This window comes from Ambystoma mexicanum, chromosome 7q (assembly GCF_040938575.1).
Source record: "Ambystoma mexicanum isolate Mex_15411 chromosome 7q, UKY_AmexF1_1, whole genome shotgun sequence".
Classification (NCBI taxonomy): domain Eukaryota; kingdom Metazoa; phylum Chordata; class Amphibia; order Caudata; family Ambystomatidae; genus Ambystoma; species Ambystoma mexicanum.
Genome location: NC_090941.1, coordinates 70,395,213 through 70,415,674, shown reverse-complemented (window position 1 = coordinate 70,415,674; position 20,462 = coordinate 70,395,213). Strand labels below are relative to the sequence as shown.

Here is a 20,462-nt window from a genome sequence, read left to right as displayed (position 1 = left end):
GCCGTCTCAGACCCCCCGTCCGCAGGGTGGAGACTCGGCTCTAGCAGGGAGCACCCGCGTCCGCCAGGCCCCGTCAGGCCCCGCCAGGTCCTCCTGTCGTGCCGGCGCCAGCGCTCCGTGCAAACAGGATGGGTAGCCGCGTGAGGCCCCTCCCCCCGCGGCTCCGAATGGATTATGTATGGAGCCCGCAGGCGGCCAGCGATGCGGCTCCAAGCCGCCGGATTTCCTGGGCGGTATATCTACCGCACGGTCCAGTGCCCAAGCCCCAGATTTGGATGAGTGGGGGCCACAACCGCCGCCACACAACGGTGTGCTGATTGTACTGCTAGGGCGGCCCTGAGCAAGGATGGTCGGCCTTCACGATTGATCCAAGCCGGAGCTCACGGGCTAGTCGGCCATCTTGTCGTGCGCAACAGCTCCCCCAAGTCAGTAGAGATCATTGATGCAATTGCTCTTCAGGCAAAGTTGCATGTCCTCTCCCTTCAGGTGTACCTTTATATTGGTGTTGACAAGGAATTCTCCTGAGGTTCCATGTAGAGGTTTTAAGTTGATGGGGGACAGAATAAAACCTTGTGAAAATCCACAGGTTACTGGAATTGCTAAGTATTTTTGGGGTCCCATCTGGATGAGTGTCTCAGTTGGAGAAGCAGAATGCAAAAAACTGCAGGATTGTTCCTCGGAATCCCATGCGCATGGTAAAGATGTTGATGAACTGAAAGGTGGCCTCTCTGTGCTGCATCGTGGTCAGAATGCAGATTAGAAATCCTATAAACTGGTGTCTGCAACCTGTGACTCTCCAGATTTTTTGGACTACGACTCCCCTGATCCTTCACCATTTACTATGCTGGCTAGGGCTGGTAGGAGTTGTAGTCCGAAACATCCGGAGAGCCAACGGTTGCAGACCCCTGCTTTAAGAGATTGTGTGAGCCTGTTGTGCAACTGCTGGATGATCACTCTCTTCCTGATCGCCTTTCTGGGGAAATGGAGATGCACAATATGGCAATATTGGGGAGACTCTGTCCCATTTTCATTGCATCTGTGAAGATGTCTTCTATGAGGGATACATTGGTGATGTTGAAGTGCTGTAAGTGCTTCACTTGCAATTATCTTCACAAAGGAGGAGGGAAGTGTATAGTCTTTGTATGTGGATAGCTTGAGAGCTGAAGATTTGTTGGTCAAGTCTTCTGGAGTAATTGTCCGGAATATGGTCCATCTTGACATGTTACTGGCTGATGGGGTTGGGACCTTTGTTATGTGCTTGGAGCTGTCAATGTGCCGCTTTATTAGTGTCTTTTTTGTGAAGAAATTGTTGATGGCTTTGTATTTCTCCAGGGATTGCAGAATTGTGGGTCTGGCAGGGGTTGATATAGTGCTTCATGGCTTGGCTGAGCGCTCTGCTCTTGTTGGATGCTTCCATGATGTGGCTGTAGCCATTTGCTTTGATTTTGGTGGTACATGTCTTCAACGCTGAATGGAGTGCTCTCATTATGAGTTTTTCTTGTTCTATTATTCTTCTGTTTTACTACACATTACAGTGTGATGTATTGTTCCCCTGCCTGGGGTACCCAGACCAGAGTCTGCAGAGGTTATGAAAAAGAAGAGGTGAAGTGGTGAGGGTTGGATACAAAAGCAAGGCGCGTTAAAAAAAAAAAAAGTGGTGCAGGTTAATGGAAGAAGGCTTGCGTTTTTAAGAGCTTGGGTGCATGTCACTTGAGCCAAATTATATCCTACATAAAGATTGCAGAAATTAGGAAGGTCATTTCTAATGTGTCTGAGGGAGAAGGGACGTTTCAAAGTGATAAATATTACTAAAAGTAGTTTTTGGGCTTGTGGGGATTTTCTCCAGTACATTTCATATCTACAGATGGTGTGCTGACTGTCTGAGCCCTTTTGTGTACAAAGAGGTGTCGGACATATGCTTGTCGAATGGTGAATGGGTGTTGATGGTCTCAGTTGTGGGGTAGTTTGCACAGTGGATTGTTGCCATTCTCTGAGGGGTATGAAATGAAGGTCAGGATGATATATCGCAAAGAAATGCTTGAAGGAGTGGTGGCATGTCTTGACTGGTTTTATCCGGCCATGGTGTGTCAGAAGTGTGTGGTCATGCAGGGTAGGTATGGCTGTGCTGTTTGTCCAGTTATGTTATGTTAGGAATTTATATTGCACATATCGATAGGAGCCAAGTAGCAAGCTGCATCTAGGCGCAGATCAAATCAAATCAGAATAGCAAAACCATATAGTGAGATCTTACAAATTTATATGAACAGATAAGTTTTCAATTTCTTCCTAAAATCAGCCATGGATTCATCTGTCGAAGAAAAATAAGAGTGAAGTGAATTCCAGGCCCGAGGGCCGGCCACTGAAAAAAGCATCTGTCACCCCAAACAGTTTTAGATGAGGGAATCATCAGCAAACCCTGATCCAAAGATCGCAGGCATCTTGTAGGTTTATAGATCTTAATGTTAGATGACAAATATACTGGTGCCACTTCATGAATGCACCTGAACACGAGACATAGTAGTTTGAATTGAATCCGCCGCTCAACCAGTAACCCGTGAAGTCTTCTATGGAAGTTAAAGACTGAAGATTTCCAGGGAAAGGAAAAGATCAAACGTACAGCTGAGTTTTGAGCCACTGCATTGCGCTTTAGCAGGTATTTTGGACTGCCTACCAAAAGCGCATTGCAGTAGTCCAGACTAGCATTAACAAGAGTGCCCACCACCACTGCCCGATCATGCTCAGCCACCAGAGGAAGAATTGGTTTCAAATTCCGGTGATGGGCAGGGAGACACATGATAGATGGAACATGCTGAATTCCAGGACTTGTGTATTGCCTTTGCTGTGGGTTGGTTCTGTGACAAGTTGCTCGAATATCACATAGAGCCTCTGTGTTACCTGGTGGGATGGCTTCTGGGCTGGTTGGCGTCTCAGATGAAGAGGTTAGTTGAGTTGTTGCTTTTGTGAAGAATCTGTGATTTATTTTCTTCCATGGACGAATTGTCGTATGCTCCAGTGCTCCAGTGAGGGTGCATGTCCATGAGATTTTGAGGCTGATTGCGAGCCTTCTTGCAGTGTTTTTGTTTTAGTCCTAGTGTTGGATAATGTAACCTGTGGGGGATAACAACATCAACTAGGTTTAGCAGAGGGGGGGTGGGGGTGAGAAGTGATAAAATGTGTCTAGGTTGAGAGTTGATGAGATCAGTAATGTCTGCTTCATATAGTCCTGCATAGAGAGCTTTGATGAGCATGCAGTTGCATGGCCAGTTTGTAGGTGTGTGAGTGATGAGTGGGATGGGAATGAGATCTTGTGTTGGATGTGCCTGGGAAAGGTGTGTGGTCTGTGTGTTTGTGTGCACGGATGGGAAGTAGGGGGCTAGGTGTGCTGCACTTGCTGGGATACATGGAACAATGCTTCTGGCCCTTTTGGGTCATAGGACAAAACAGGAATTACACTTGTCTTAGTTTGTCCTTGGCTCTGGACGCCTGTGTGAGTGAGGCAGGCATTGTCATATAAAAGTTGAAAATGGAAAGAAAGGGAGGCGCAACCAAAGAAAAGTGAAATATCATTAATCAGCAGGTGGCCAGGGCAGAGATCAGGTGACCTTAATCCACTTGCCCCTATTGGCCATCTGCAAAAAAACGTCGTGAGATCATTTGTGATGGTGTATGTACCATCATTAGTGATGTCATGGATGATGTGTTGAAATTTGAGCAGTGCATGTGGACAAGTAATGTTGCATAGGTATATTAGCTGGCAAATGTGAATGGTTTTGATGAATTGCATCTTAACCTTTGCTACCAAGTCCTCTCCTTGTAACAGCGCCTCGATGCCTGCGGGCTGTGTGCACACTTTATAAATTCAAATAAATAAAACAAATAAACCTTCACCTTTTTACAGTAAATTTGCATTCTAGGTACTGAGTTAAGCTGAAGGCATAATGTTAACGGGGCCTTAACTAAGGTTTTTTAAGTAAAATGTTCATACCCGTTTTTTGGATTGTGCCTCAGGTGACAATACAATATACTATGCCTAGACTGTTGTTCGGTTCACCCCGGAGGGGTTGGGGGGGGAGGGGTGTTGTGTTAATTCATCAATCTTATATTAAGGCCACTCTCATTCCCCTGACTCATAATGTCAAGTTGGAATTCTGTCTGGTCCACTTATCTATTTCTCCAATTGATACTGGTCATGTTTTAATCAGCTATTGTCCTCCGCGATGTGATGCCACTTTCTGCGATTCCTTTGTTGAAGCAGTAGCAGAACTACAACTTTTATATTCTAATATTTTTATAGTTGGTAATTTTAATTTAAAAATGAATGATACTGCTTCCCCTATGACAACACGGTTTTCTGCGGCTATGCTTGATTTAGGGCTTTCTCAGCTACTGGATCAGCCTGCTCACTATCATGGTAACATGCTAGACTTAAGGCTGATTCACTGAAGTGTTTTATAATGGTGCACTACCATTGAAAAATGCTCAGTAAATCAGGCCCTTAATCTTTTCCCCCAGAGATCTTGTTTCAGTGCTACCGGTTTTCACTAGTCTGATCACTTTGTTGTGCCTATCCACATTAATACTAAGATGCAATGCAGCGTGACTCCTTGTGTTAAGAATCTTAGATTCTGTTGGGACACTGTTTTAGACTTTACTATTATTGCTCAAATTAAGAATAGGTGTATGAAGACCCAGTCTGTTGACTTCTGTCTTCTTACTCGGATGCTCATGGCTGTAGCCGATAATCTGGCTCCCCTTAAACTCTCCACTCTTCTTCCAGTCCCTTCTGAGCCATTGTTTACTGGTGCTCTGAGGTCTCACTGGCACAAATCCGGTCTGGCTGATCGAAAATGGAAGAAGACATATTGCAAAGGCGAAAAGATGGATACTGCGACAGGAAACTCATTGTTATCATAAAACCATCTGTGAGGCTAAATGTTGTTTCTACATGCCTTAAGATCCAGACAGCAGTTAATTAGCCGAAGGAACTTTTTAGCTTGGTTCACTCACTCTCATTACCTCCTCCCCTAATCAGTCTGGGGTTATTCCCTCTGTTCTTCTTTTAGAAGATTATGGATATTAAAGGCAAAGTTGCCTCCTCTGTCCTAGGATAATCAGGGGGCAGGCCTCCTCCTACTGTACCTAATGGACCTATGCAGTTGGTGTTGGTCTTTCCCATCTTTGGCCCTGACAAGATAGTGGGGGCTACTTTAAACATGTAGTCTGCCTCCGCCCTTGATCCTATCCCTCTGAAAACCATGAAAAACATTATCTCCCAGAATGAATTATGGGTTACACAGGCAGTAAACCACTCCTGCAGTTCTGGATGTATTTCTACTCCTCTAAAACATGCTCTGGTGATCCCTCTTCTTTTTTCATAACATTTTATTAGGTTTTACAGGTATACACAACATCAACAGTGCAATGTTCAGTAGTGGTCTCAATACATTAATGCAGTTTACGCCAAGAGATAGTCTTGCTTAGATGGCTGGGGCACTGTTCATATTTGTCCATGCCTGTGCCTTTTCGCAGAGTCTTTGGCTTAATAAAGCACGCTACCTTAGAGCCATCTGGTTAGTGGAGGCCTTTTAGTAAGGGCTGGATACTTTGCTACGTAGTCCATGAATGGGGCCCAGATGTTTAGGGCTTTGTTCAGGAAGCCTGTCCGGATTGCCGTAACCTTTTCGGCGACGGCTATGTCCCAACATTTGGACCACCATAGTACTACTGAGGGGCCGTCTGCGTTTTTCCATAGCAGGGCCATTGCAACTTTTGCTGCCAGGAGGAGGTGCGTGCACAGACGAGGGATAGGGCCCGAAATCGGGAACGCCCCTCCCCCTGTTTCGCCCAAGAGGATTATGCCAGGGTCCCAGGGGATGGATAGTCCGGTGATTTCCTTGATATGGTTCGTTACCTCTTTCCAGTAAGCCTCTGCTTTTGGGCAGGCCAAGACCATATGGAACAGAGAGCCGAGGGTTGGGCAACCGCGCCAGCAGGACGCGGGTATGTCCGGGTTGGCCGTGTTTAGTTGAACTGGGGTGATCTAATATCTGTAGCAGAGTTTGTAGTCCCCATCCCTGTTCGTGATGCACTGAGTGCTCTTATGGAGTCTCGTCCAGATTTTCTCCCACTCCTCGACGTCTATCTCCCGGCCCAGGTCTTTCTCCCATTCAAGCATGTATCTTTCTTTTTTTGAGGGGTCTGACCTGTCCAGGAGTCGGTAGAGGGCTGCGGTTCGGCCTCTCGTGGTTGGGGATGTTAAAGAGAGTTCCAGGGCTGTCAGTTCTCTCGTGCTTCTCCTCTTAACTTCTCTGTGGGATAGACAGTGCCGAATTTGGGCATAGTCAAATCTTTCCCTCTCATCCACTCCGATCTTCACGTTACATCTCTCGAATGATATGGGGTTTCCCTCTTCCAGAAAGTACCTAGTTTTTGATAGTGCCCCCTCCCTCCAAGGTTCGAAGCCCAGCAGGGGGTTGCCAGGTGAGAAATCGGGGTTGTTCCAGATGGGGATAAGAGGGCCCAGTGTACCCCGGACGCCCCATTTCCGGGCTGCAGCTTTCCAACTGCGGACGGTTGTGTTTGTTGCGGATAGGGGACCGCTGTTCGATTGGAGTTTTATGTTTGGCAGGTGTGGGAGCTCCGAAGGGGCGACTGGGCACCAGGCCTCTTCTAGTCGGTTCCACATTGGCTGATCCGCCGTTTGGACCCAGGTGTATGCGTGCGATAATTGCGCTGTTAGGGCGTACCTAGCTATGTCAGGTACTCCCAGCCCCCCCGTGCCTTGCCCCGCATCATGATTCTCCTGCCGATTCGAGGCTTTCCCCCCATATGAATTCCTGTATCTTCTTTTGCAGAGAGGCCATAACTGGGCCCGGAATGTGAGTCGGCAGTGCTGTGCAGTAGTACAGCCACCTGGGGATTATATTCATTTTTATGACTGTGATCCGCTCAAACCAGGACATTTCTTGGGCCTTCCATTGCTTTAGGTTGCTATGGAATTCCTTAATTAGCTATGGGAAGTTGCTTAAATACAAGCAAAGTGATTTTTACCCCAAGGTAGTCAGTTGCCCCTTTCGCCCATGGGATTGGCATTAGTGGGTTAAGGCTGATTTTTTCCCGCTTGGGGAGGTTAATTGCTAGGGCTGAGGATTTGTCCAGATTCACCCTAAACCCAGATATCGTTCCGAATTCCTTAATGTCCTCCCAGAGGGACCCCAAGGATACCGCCAGGTCGGTTGCTGTTACTAGGACATCGTCTGCATGTAGAGCGATCTTGTATTCGTGGTTTCCCACCGTAATCCCCTTTATCTTCATATTCTGCCTAACTCTCGCTGCGAAGTGCTCCTAGGGCGAAAATCAGCGGCGAGAGTGGGCAGCCCTGCCTAGTGCCTCTCGTTATGCGTATTGCTTCAGACCTGGTGCCATTGACCCGTAATTGTGTGGTGGGCGTTTGATAATTGGCCATTACCCAAGTTATGAAATTAGGGCTGAAGCCGTAGTACTCTAATATGCTCGGGGTATACTCCCAGTCCACCAGATCAAAAGCTTTATGTGAGTCTAGGGATATGACTGCCATTCCCACGCCCAGCCTATGAGCACTTTCAATGAGGTCTATCGTTCGCCTTATATTATCGTGGGTCCCCCTCCCTGGGATGAAGCCTGTTTGGTCATGATCTATCAAGCTCGGGAGAGTCGCCCCCAGTCTGCGTGCTAGGATCTTGGCGAAGATTTCCCATTGTTGTTCAGTAATGTAATCGGCCGGTAGGATGCAGCTAACTCTGGGTCTTTCCCGGCTTTATGCAGCAGAACTGTGAGTGACTCTGCCCTGGATTTAGTGACCGATTTGGAAGACAGGAAGGAGTTGAACAGAGTAGACATGTGTGGCGCTAGTATGCTCGCCTATTTTTTATAGAAGTTTGGGGTTAATCCGTCTGGGCCCGGCGCAGTGTTCTTGAGGGACTCAATGGCGTCGATAGTTTATTCGGTGGTAATAGGGCATTCCAGGGATGCTAGCTGGTCTTTGAATTGGGGCCGGAATTTTGGCATATTGCCCAACAGTGTGGGCTGCACGGACATTATATCTTTGTGATGTCGCACCAGTTTGCTGATTTTGTCTGCTTCTGAGTAATGAATCTTGCCGTCGTCTCCCACCAATTTGAGAATATTGTTCCTACTGTGGACCTTTTTCAATTTCTGCACTAGCACTTTATTTCGCCTTATTCCCTCTGCTAAAATAGAACTGTCTAGTGTGGGCTAATGAGTTGGCTGTCCGATCGGCCCAGTGCATTTATAGTGCTATTTTGGCTTTTCTCAAGGCCCTCTGTTTTCCTAGAACTTTGGGATTTCATCTCTGCGTCCCAGTGCTTAACCTTTTCCTCCAATTTGTCTGCAGCAATGTTCGAGATCCATCTCTGTTCTGCCCCTAGACTGATCAGAGACCCTCTAACTACAGCTTTCATAGCGTCCCATATGATGTTGATGGGAGAATCGACTGTGGTGTTCTCCGTGAAGTAGTTGGATAACGTTTCGCCAATTTCCTGCCTGATGCACTCGTCTAAAAGTCAGGAGTCATTCAGTTTCCAGTGTCTCTGAGTGGGGTGCTTTCGGCCAGATATGCTGAGATTCGCAGTTACTGGGGCGTGGTCGGAGATCATGCATGTGTGAATCTGTTTTATTTAAGCATGGGTATAGGACCCTGGAGATTAGTAAGAGGTCTATTCTTGAGAACCCTTTGTGTGCTCAGGAGTAGTGGGTATAGTCCCTTGATGTTCCATTGAATAGCCTCCAGGCATCGACGGATTCAGTTTTCCTGAGCAGCTTTGCCAGGGATAGTGCTTGTGCAAAGTCAGCATTTGTGGGCGGCAGCGTTTTGTCTACTTGAGGGTTTGGCGTCATGTTGGAGTCCCCACCGATGATTAAGTGACCCTCCTGAAAGGCTAGGATGGTCGGGATTAGGTCGGAGATGAATTTGCTTTGGGACGTGTTGGGGCCGTAGATAGAGATAATAGTGATAGGCAGTTCCTCGAATAGCCCCTTGAGTAGGAGTAAACGCCCTCCTGGGTCTTTTCTCACTGTGATCTTTGAAAGGGGCACCCTATCACTCAGCAGTATTGCCACCCCTCTTTTCTTCTCTCAAGACGTGGCGAAGTAGGCTTTCTTGTACCTCTTGAATCTGACCTGGTGCTCATCTGCCTGCAGTAAGTGGGTTTCCTGGAGGAGGACGATGTCTCCAGATAATTGTCCCAACCTGTGTTCCACTGACCTACGCTTCACTGGGGAGTTCAGGCCCTGGACATTCCAGGAGAGGATTACAACTTCGTTTGTGTCCGCCATCTCCCAGATCTTCAGCGATGGCTATGATGTGCTTATGATGCTCCTTTGAGTGTGAGGCAAAACTGTTGTATTGGAATGATGCAGGCGATGATGTTGATGCAGCGTGTTGTGAAGTAGGCTGAGAAGGGGGGCCTTGTGTGCCCCGCCTCTCCGTGAGTTGAATTTGTCCCTCCATGTCCCTCTCCCACCCCCACCCCCTCCCCCTTCATGGCATAGTAGGGAGAACCTCATCCTACTGCCAATGGGAAACTGGTGGCGTGTATGCACCGAAAATGGGCAACTGGGCCGCCGGAACCAAATGAGCTCGAGCACGAACACTGCTCGCGTACTGCAACTTTGTGGATAAGCTCCTATTGTGAGGAATTGAATTTAGATTGCCTTCGAACATTGTCTCTGGGAGAGTTCTCGCCCTCCACTCCCGGCCCCCATACTGGAACCCATGGGTGTCGTGGAGCCCGCTGAGCTCAACAGGCCGTCGGTATCGCTCCTGATCAACCTGGGTTGGGCTCCTTCTGGGGAGGACCTCGGAGCCTGCGCCTTCTGCTGGCTTTTGTCCAGCTTGCTTCCGATTGTTTTCTGGGGGCTGCACGGCCTGCTCCCTCGGACTCCGATTCCTCCTCTCCCCCGCCGATCCCCATGAATTTGTTCACCTCCTGCAGTGATTGGATTTGTTTCTGAACCCCCTCCCAGGTGAATCTCATGGAGGTCGGCAAGCCTCAGTGGTATGGGATCTTTCTTTCACGCAGCCATTCCGTGAACACTCTCATGGCTTTTCGTTTTTGAAGAGTGGAGTTCACTAAATCCTGGTAGAGGGATATAGTGGAACCTTGGAAGGTGATTTGGTGCATCTGTCTTGCCTCCCGCATAATTTCCTCCTTAACTTGAAAGAAGTGGACCCTCACCAGGACGTCCAGAGGAAGAGCCGATGCCTGCCTTGGGGTCACTCTGTGGACGTGGTACAATTCCAGTGGTGAGTTGTTGAGAAGGCTGATTATGAATCTGAGCAAGTCCGACACATAGCTCTTTAGATCCGGGTCTGGGATTGAAGTTGGAATCCCCCGCAGGCGGATATTATTCCTTCGGGACCAGTTCTCTGCATCCTCCTGCTTTGCTTCTAAGAGGTCGCACCTCGCTTCTAGGGATGCGATCCTGTCCCGGCCTTGCTCCCATTCAAATCTTTGGTCACAGATCTTGGTCTCAATTTCAGCGGTGTGGTTTTCCACAGCTACTACTCTCTTGTCGAGGGAGTTGAGCTTTTTCGTTACCTCTTCCGTACTTTACTGGATTTCTTTCGTTAATGCGGAGAGCAACTCTTGGAGGTAAGCTTTTGTGACCATCTGTGATGAGCTGTGGTTTGCTGAGCTATGGCTAGTGCTAATGGCTGGGTCCTCCGGCGGGTCCCCCCTCTTGGACTTCTCCGCAGGGGTGCTGCTCATCAGGGTGGCGATATCCGTTTGATGTTTATTTTACTTATGCTTGGTGCTTTCTTGGCGAGGGATGTGCGATGCCCCTGGTGCTTCTCCCCAAACTGAGTCTGCCGGTGTCTGCTGAGGTCTGCCGATGCCTGTGTTGGCGTCCCACCTTCTGGGCCTTGGTTCACTCTGCAGGGGTGTAATGGGCTGAGCCTAGCAAGGGATTGTGCAGGAGGGTGAAATGGCAGGCTCAATGATTGTGGTCTTGAGGTTGAAGGCCGGTGTCGCCAGATCTTGCGCTTTCGCCTGGCTGCGACCACAGACGCCCCTCCAAGATGGGGGGGGGGGTCAATAAGCGAGGGAAGGTTCGGAGGCAAGAGGACCAGAGAGCAACAGGATCCGCGTTGGCTGTGGGCTGAGTTCCAGGGTAGATTGATGTGCTATGCGGGGTCCCTTGATGGATAGAGCTTTAGTAGCCCCTCTTGGGGAGGATAAAGTGGTTGCGGGGAAGAGCTTGTGTGAGGAGGGGGACCAGGCTCGCCGCCGTGGCTGTCCAGGTGGGTGGCTATGTCAGCTATTTTTATGAGGAAAAGGGGGTTGGGGAAGGACCAGGGCTGGTGCGGGAGGCTAGTCTGGATTTCCAGCAGGCCGCAGCGTAGCCCCCACCCCCGTGCCCTCACCTCACCTGGATCGGTGTCGCCGCTCCTCGGGTCCCCACACCTCCAAGTGGCCGCAGGCAGTTGACTGTGGGCGCAATGAGCCTGGATCTGTAGACGTGGGGCCAGTGGGTCCACGTGGCAGGAGATGATGGGGAGCGGCAGCGCTCCGGCACCAGTCTACAGGATGGGGTTCGCCGTTGTTTCCGAGGGCCCCGGAGTGCAGATTAAGCAGTTGTTGGACAAGGGGCAGGGTCCGCCTCTACGCTGGGTTCTATGCGGCGTGATCAGCTCCTCCGGGCCGCTCAGCTGGAGTGCTTGCAGCCGATTGCTCATTGCAGGCGGGTGATGGATGGTTCTGGGCACTCGGAGCGGGAGCCAGAGATGAAGAGGAGCGCAGGGGCACCCAGATGAGGCCCCGAATTGTCACCCAGTGCTGGAGCTCAGGACGGGGCAGGCCGCTCGATCAGTAGCGCTCAGGTCCCCAGACCTCCGTGATCACCGGGCCACGCTACGGACGGGAAAGAGCAAGGGCGGACACTGGAGCGTTGGAGGCAGTACGGGTGGGCGAGTGGGCCTGGTCCGGCGGCGAAGGCTGCTACATTACACCTGCACCTCCCCCTCAAGGCTGCTATGTGGGCTGGGGAATGGCGGCTGCCATCTTTTGGCAGCGTGTCACGGCTGGGAATTCGGTCCACGTCTCCGCAATCCAGCAGCAGAGAGGGACCAGGAATCAGTGACGCCAGCTGAGGGGGTTCCCCCACTGTATCCTTAGTTTGTAGCTGGGGTGAGGATGCAGCGATATTTCACGTGATGCACCGCGCCGAGCAGGAGCTCCTAGGGAGACATACCGATCGCGGCAGCTCTAAGCCACGCCTCCAGTGATCCCTCTTCTTAAAAAAACCCTCACTGGATCCTTCTGTTCTTTCCAATTTTTTACCTATCTCTCTGCTACCCTTTTTTGTGTAATTGCTTGAGTCACTTAGTCAGGGATGTCATTTCACCAAAATGCCACAGGAAGCGTAAGTGACATCACACGACCCTTGACCTCTGACATCAGAGGTAGAGATGTCATTTGACCCCACCTCCACATGACATCGCAGGAAGTGATGGCACACGACCTTTCACCCCTTGATAAAACAGGCAATGGCATCACATAGCATTGTTCCTCAGTACAGAAAAATATGGTTACTATATCACTGTAATAGGATAGAGATTTTATACAAGAATGATCGCCACATGTAGCGTTCAGATTACCAAATTTCTCTGAATGCAAGCATTTGCACTTACATTGGCTTGCCTGCAATTACGGTTATCTTGAGGTTCCGGACAAGGCAATACAAGCTGCTCCTGCTTGGTGGCTTGGTGTTAGTTTGTCCCGGCCGTCCTACTTCCAGTCCTGTGCCACAGGATGCAGACACCTGGCATAGAAGTAAATGGCAATTCGTGCTCAGGGTGCACAATTACACTTAAAAAATGCAACGTGCACCTAACAGAAAAAAGAGGAAGGTAGAACAGACAGTAGCATACGCTGGTTACTAGTCTGGTTTAGTTTAACATAAACGCCTTGTTCCAATCAGACCCATTTACATTCTGGGATTGTATTCATAATGTACCAGTTGACTGGTCAATAAAATAAGGGGGCATTGGGCATGTTGGAATGTATGTAAAGTGTACCAGAGGTTTTAACGCACAGGTGAAGGTGGTGTGAAATAAAGAGTTGATGTGTGAGTGCCATATAGGGGGGGCGGGGTTGAGGGGGTTCACACAGCGTTTACCGTTTGTGACAAGGTGTGCTTGCAATCTGTTTGGAGTAGACACAGTGTTCATCCTGGAACCTGAATTGTAACCCTCCAGTATATTGCGCCATGAATATTTTGCATCATAAAACAATGCATGTTTTTGGCGCAATACCTTTAAGTCTAGGGAAGGTACTAACTTTGTAGCTTTTGGTAGCATATAAACTTGCAGTCTAGAACAGAAGCTGTGGGTTAATTAGGTGTTTTAGCAGCATTGTAAAGCCATCCATAGGCCCAGCAACTTGGGAAAGGTGGCAGAACTTTCATGTGTGGCAAGGCTTCTGTATACACTCATTACATCCTCATCCAAAACATGAATTGTATACTCTGCCTCAGCAGGAGGACCCCCATGATCCCCATGAAGTGGCTTTGCCAATTATCACAGTCTAGCAAGTAGAATAGATTTGTCAGCCCCCACTTTGCAACCGGTTCTGTTGACAACCCATGTCCATGATCTGTGTGCGCGGGGTTGAGATTACGAATCTTGCTCTGTAAAGTCGACATCTCAATATTGCAAGCAGATCCAGCCATAAACACAAGACAGGAAAGATCCCAATTTGAAGAGTGCTTTGTACTTGGGGGCAATGGGGGCTCACTGTGTTATGCACTCCCATTTTCACTAGATAAGTAACCTGCTGCAGATCTAGGGTGATTCCAAGGATGTCCTCATTCTGGTCATGCGTTGCATCTAGAGGGAGAGGGAACGAATCTGAGACACCCCATACTCGGATACACACACTCTTTGCCAATTTGTCACATAAAGCTGAAAAGGACTTCAAAATGTGACCTTAACATTAAAAGTGGGTAAGCACATGCATAAAATACAAAAGAATTCCATAGAGATCCTTGCGGCTGGCAATAAGGTGGCCTCACTATGTTTGCTCAACTGATGTTGGGTGGAGGGGAAAGGCTGGCATCATGCACGGGGCTTAAGATGAGTGACTGTCTGGAAGCCACTGGCAGCCCGAGATCTCTACACCCAAAGGTAACGTTTTATTTACCTCTTGTGTTGTGCACTGTCTCCAGCACCCCCTACGCGGCACCCAACCCAAAGGCTGCAGGGGGAGGAGGGAATCAGAAATGCAATGTCTGAACTGATCAATGCTGTAGGTCGTTACACCTACGGACTGTGTGAAATTCGTTTTGAGGTTAAAATGAAAATTAACTCTCGAACCTCAGCTTCTGACTACACCAGTTCTGCATTCTTTCCAAACATGAGCTAACACATATTTAAGGACCAAGCCATAAACAGATATCCTGTGGGCATTAGGAGTTGCTGGGCAGAGGCCCATTTCACTAGCTAATAAAACGTGCATTGTTTTGTCCTTCCACTAAACACACACACATGATCAGAGACCTATCAGTACAGAACAGGTACCCTTCTCCGCGCACCTGTCTATTGATTAGTGTATTCTAAATTGGTGATATTACAGTGAATGCTTAATCTCTTTAAAACATTGAAAAAAAATGCAGCCCCAAATGTAGATCACTGGAGGGTGCATTGTACCAACAATGCTGCAGCAGATACAAATATCAGGTGCGTATTGGCAGCTCAAAGTGTGCTAACAATAAACTGACCAGATAAAGAGCACTCAGCACATGGGAATAAAATTTACCGTGCGGCTGCAAAATGAAGCAGCGTCGGGCATTAATTCGAACATTGGTACATTCCAACAGGAATGCTGCAAACATTCAAACAGGGCACACCTTCGAATACGTGCCATAACGTGCATTGGCGCACGTGCTGATGAAGGCCAAAAGGGGCCTAGCTGCTGAAGCTGAATGATGCGAACATTGCAGCCATTTTTAAGTGTTCAGGTCCCTGTAGAGGCTAGTGGGCTGGTCTTGTGTCAGCACCTTGGCGTGGGGCTGCAGGGGAGGCTGTGGGGGGTAGCTACGCCACTGCCCACAGCCTAAGAGCTTCCGTTTTATTTTTTATTTTTTTAAAACAAAAAGAATTGTTTTAAATAATTGGGGTAGCAGGGAGTCCCCAGGGGTTGCGAACTGTGACCCCGGCAACCCCCAAATCACATCCCTTCACATATTTCACCTTTGCTCAGCTCCTTTCTTGGGAGATCCGGTTTCTTTGTCCCTTTCCAGTCAGGATTTCGTCCTGGCCAGGGGAGCAGAAAGTTTGTTTCCATTGATGATCTCGCCCGGCTCTCCAATCAGGGTGGGGTGGGTGCACTGCTACTTTTAGATCTGTCAACTGTATTTTACACTGTCAATCACTCCATCCTGGTTGCTAGATTGATGGAGGCAGGGGTGTCTGGCCATGTATTGGCCTGGTTGGAATCCTTTCTTACTGGGCGCACTCTTCTCTCTTTCTTCTTTCCGTTCTGCCCATCTCTCTCTTTCCTGTGGGGTTCACCAGGGATCCGCCCCGTCCCCTATACCTTTTCATGTGTATATTCAGCCCTTAGTCAAGCTCATTCAAACCCACGGTGCCATTTTCGTATGCTGATGATACGCATATCTATTGTTTGTATTGATCTTCACCATCTGGAGGCTGTGTCTTTGGACAAGACATAGGTTTTGGTGGTGGGGATCTCCCCTTCTGCTGCCTCTCTTTGGACTTCTGATTTTCGAGCCATCTCTCTTGGCTCTCTTCCTCCCCCTGGTCTAGTTGTGAGGGACCTTGTTGTCAAATTTTGTGCTACACTCCCTCTGGATGCACATGTCAGCTGTCTGCCAGGCTGGGCACTACAAAATTAAGAATTCTACGGGAAGTCCTTGCTTTTATCACTTCCCATCTCCATGCACCGGTGGTCGCTTGCCTCATTCTGAGTGGAGCTGACTACTGCAACTCACTCTACCCAGCTCAGCCGATATATCTCCTGCGACGGGTTTAGGTACTCCAGAACTCAGGTCTCGTTTTCCTCTCACATTTCTCGTGTTCTGTGCCAGCTGCACTGGCTCCCCATCGAAAAACGAGTGCAGTTTAAATCCCTATGCTTCGTACACAGGGCATTTTATGGATTGATGACCAAGTATCTACAGCATAAGTTTCTGTCGTGTGTCCACAGCAGTGTACTTCTCTCCCAAGATAATGCCGTTATTGCCGTTCCCAGGATCCGGCTCTCTTGTGTTGGTGGTCGTGTCTTCTCTGTTGCGTCCGCCAAGCTCTGGAACTAGTTTCTTCGTGTGCTGCAGGTTACAGAGAATCACTTTCCTTTTCGTTGAGCCAGAAAAGGCCTTTCATTTTTAATTGGTGCCCTTGGGTGAAGATGCACTAGATAAGTACTAAATCAAGACCGTTCCATAACCAGAACACATACATTAAAAAGCTTTCAATTGTGTACCACTTGCAGTAGAAATGCTAAGCAACAAACCTGCCAATGCATAAGCAGCCAGGTTTTCAGTTTTATCCACTGTCCTTTTTCATCCAAACACAGTGCAGCCATTCAATACTGCTTGGAACTTTTTCACAATGTCATTAATGCGATTCTTTTGTTTTGTTTTATAAGAAAAATCTAAATGTGAGTCAGAATATCTTACAATTCACAGACTCATAAAATGACCGCAGATCGATGGATTAAAGTTTAATGATTCTAGCTGTTAAGAATGAAGAAAGAATGTATATTCGTTTAAAGTGATGGTCATGCATTTGTGTACCATTACTAATATGTGAGGCATGTGATCATTATAGCTGAAGCACTTGGTAATATGCTTGCCGGGCCATAATAACTAAATTGGTGGGTAACTGATAACAAAATTGGTGTGTTTGCGGTTTTATATTATGAATTGCAATTTTAACTTATCACTGATTTTATGTAATGTATCTTTGGCCCACTCATAGGAGATTGACATCTTCTGGCAGAGTACTACAGGTATTATAAAGAATGGCACACAGTGTGCTAAATTAAATACCAATTAGGTGCAATTCACTTTTGAAGTTGTGCTTAATGGCGTGATAAATACAGTTAGCCCTTTAGAAAGTAAAGTAAATGACACGGTTTTACAGTAAAAATTGGTTCAGTCAGATGCTTTTGATTTGTTTTGATGCATCTTCAAACAGTTTTAACCAATGAAACTGACTGTGGATGCCCTATCCTTGCAGGTCTTCAGACAGTGGGCATCTTTCGTGTTGGGAGTTCGAAAAAGCGAGTAAGGCAGGTAAGTTACATATTATAATCCATGTGGTAAAATTCCATGTGGTACAATTCTGCTAGAGTGAAATGTGACTTGTGAATCTTAACCATGTTTCACGAACATAATATTAGGTTGTATAGTGCTTCATGCCAGACTCCTCCTTTTTCTATGATCTTTATTAAAAACTCTTTTACCCATGTTAACGGTCCATTTATCGACTAGGTCTGCTCTTCCGTGGAACTTGAGAATTGCAGGCTGGGCCCTGGTCTGCCGCAGTGAGCGTTTAACCCCTTAGTAATCGTTCTTTAGACCCGAGCTAACCATCAACCAGAACATTGGGCAAAACAGACTGTTATCCCAGGCAATGTCTTTACTTCTGGTCAACCCTGTGATGATGCTGCTGTTCTAAAATTGACTAGCCTTTCCAGGGGGTGAAGGGGTCAAAGGAATGGTGGATTCGGAAGGTACGCGTACAGAAAATGCTTATAACCCAACAACAGAAACGGCAGAAAACATGGCTTTTCACACAGGGAACTATATTAACCTTAACCCGTGAACACTTGCTACCTGTTTTTGATCCTACTGTAACTAGCGCCTTGATGCGTAGGGTTTAGAGCTCTGCTATAAATGTAAAAAACAATAAACGTACAGGCACTATTGCCCATTTTTAAGAATGGCTTTTTAGATTTCAGTAAATGCATTATTCAACCTTTATGGTAAGTATGTGTTAATTGTTTAAGATATAATTCATGAAACAGTCTAATTGACATGGTCTTAAAATGATTATTTCAGAATATGCTTACAAGCCGAGGCAAAAACCTCTAACACAAATTTCATCACAAAATCACAGTGATAAAGTATCCTTCTTGGGTTCCTGTTCAAAAACAACACTTGATGAGACAGAGAAACCTTGCTTGAACAATCCTAATTGCTTTATAAGAATGTTCCTGTGCCACAATGAACCCTGGCATTGTAGTCTCCTTGGATGTTGTAGTCTTGAAACCTATCTTCTATCGTCAATCCTTTTTCTCTGTGGGTCTCTTGATGCTTTACCAAGTAATTTCCCCTCTAGTGCTAGGGGCTCTTCTGGATAGGATTTTCCCTATCTAAGTATTTGTCTGGCTGCACGCATTGTGATCTCTCCCAACCGAAAGTTTCTCTTCAATTTGCGCTGGCTGTTTTGCAGCTACCACCAGTTTCTGCGGTTGCGACAGCTCGATTTTCATCAGCTTCTTCTCTTAAGGCCTTGCTCCTGCCTGCCTATGACCTGTGGATCCTAACAGCTGCAATATTATCACCTTTCCTTTAAGCCTTGTCTGTTCCACAGTGTTGCTTAATTGACTGCAGCGCCTCCTACTTGGCACCTTACCCACCATATGGCTTATTTGGCTTCTGTTTTTCCAAATCTTCCTACTTGAGCTCTTCGCTCCTCCAACTCCTTGAGGGTCAAGCGCTTCTCCAAGCAACGAGTCAGGGTGGCAGATCTCTCTCTTTGGCTGGTGCCTCCCTCTGGAACAGCCTCCCTGCCTCTCTGAAACTTGAGCAGAACCATCTCTGGTTCCGGAAGCATCTCAAGACTTTCCACTTTGCTTCTGCCTTCTCACTTCCCCTTCCCTGCTGTTCTGTCTGATACTGCACTGATCCCCAGGCTACCCTCTGAAGTTTGGGCCCAGGTCCCTGCCTGCCCAGTTGCACTCCTGCACTGCCTCCCGTGGCAACCCTTGCACTTCGGTCTGTATCTGCAACCCTAAAGTCCCTTTACCTGCACTTATCAGACACTTTAAGTCTGTACTTAACCCTTGCACTGCCACCTGCTGGCCGCACTACTTGTTTTTGATCCTGTGTCCTGCACTTTCCCTTCTTCCCCTGGCACTTTTCCGATCCCCTCTCCCTTGCACGTACACAGTCTCAATGTACTAGGCCTAGTATGATCGGTATCCTTTTCCTTCCTTTGTTTCCCCTCCCTTGCCTCGTCGCGCCTTAAAACATTTGTGTATAGGCGCGTTATAAATGTCATGTCATATCATATCATATCAGGTCTCCTCCTCTCTCTGCGACACACCTAATAATCTGGAACACCATCCTAACTCCATCAAAGCCAGGAAGCTTCTGTCACTTTTCATAGATAGGCTTTGGTAGTAACTGTTCTAGCAAGTTCTCTTGTTGGCTGGTTGGGTTGTTGGTAGTTTTCCCCTTTAGTGTGCTCATTCCACCTCTTACCCAGATGTATGTTCGTTGGCATTACTTAGGCCTTGTAATTTTTTTAATGATTGAATTCTGCCATTCTCCTGTTCCCTGTGCTGCAATCTCTTACAAGGCCTTTCCGCCATATTAGGATCAGGCAAAAAGATAAATCATGAAGTATTATATTGTTGAGTCTGTCACATTGGTTGCCATTTTACATCGATGTTTGCAGACGTGTGGATGTTCTAAAACATTAGAAACATGCTGGCATTTAGAGTGTGACGGCTAAATCGCATTTGTATATAACATGTAATGCAAGAAAAGCAAAACAGTTAATCATTTCCTTCAAAATGTTTTTGAATGATTCTAACATCAGAAAACCTAAAACGAGTTCATGCACATGCAACAGTGTTCAAAATGTAGTAACGGGCTCATCTCCTTTTGTTGAGAGGCCAAAAGAATTAAGTGGAAGTGGAAACCACTCAGAACCGGACAAAGCCTGTTAACTCAGTTAATATAAAGAGGAAATATATGTTTCATTCAGACCTTAGGATATGTTTACTTGAAATGGGTAATCTATCAACTGGGATAAGATTTCTATACATTGTCAAACTTGTTCAGAATCGTATGCCTGCGATTATTCGTCTCTAACTGATCACACATTTTACCCCTAAAGATAATCATTGGTGGCGCTTCATGCTTTTTTCGGTGCACTGGCAAAACCCTAGCTCCAAATAAGATTTGACTTGCAAAGTTTTCCATGCGTGACTCCAATTGGCATGTGTTTTCAGCATTGACTCCACCTGAAAGTGCTACTTCTTGGTCCTGGGGTGATTCTATGTGGCATGACTTTGCCAGTTAGAATGAACACATCTCCCCAGAAGACTAAATTATAGGACAAATGCGCATAATTGGCCCTGGTTGACCACACTATCGCCAACAAATAATGCAAGGTTTTGGAATAGATCTTCTGCGATACCATCTCA

The 20,462-nt window shown here is 47.3% G+C and overlaps 1 protein-coding gene across 2 annotated transcripts in view; it reads left to right on the top strand.

The window, feature by feature from the left end:
• Positions 1–20,462, top strand: part of ARHGAP6 (Rho GTPase activating protein 6) — a 2,190,479-nt gene that overhangs the window by 1,612,713 nt on the left and 557,304 nt on the right. For both annotated transcript variants that reach the window (XM_069639186.1, XM_069639187.1), the window contains exon 6: positions 17,261–17,316. In XM_069639186.1, coding sequence (XP_069495287.1) covers positions 17,261–17,316 — 56 coding nt within the window. The remainder of the gene's footprint in view (positions 1–17,260; positions 17,317–20,462) is intronic.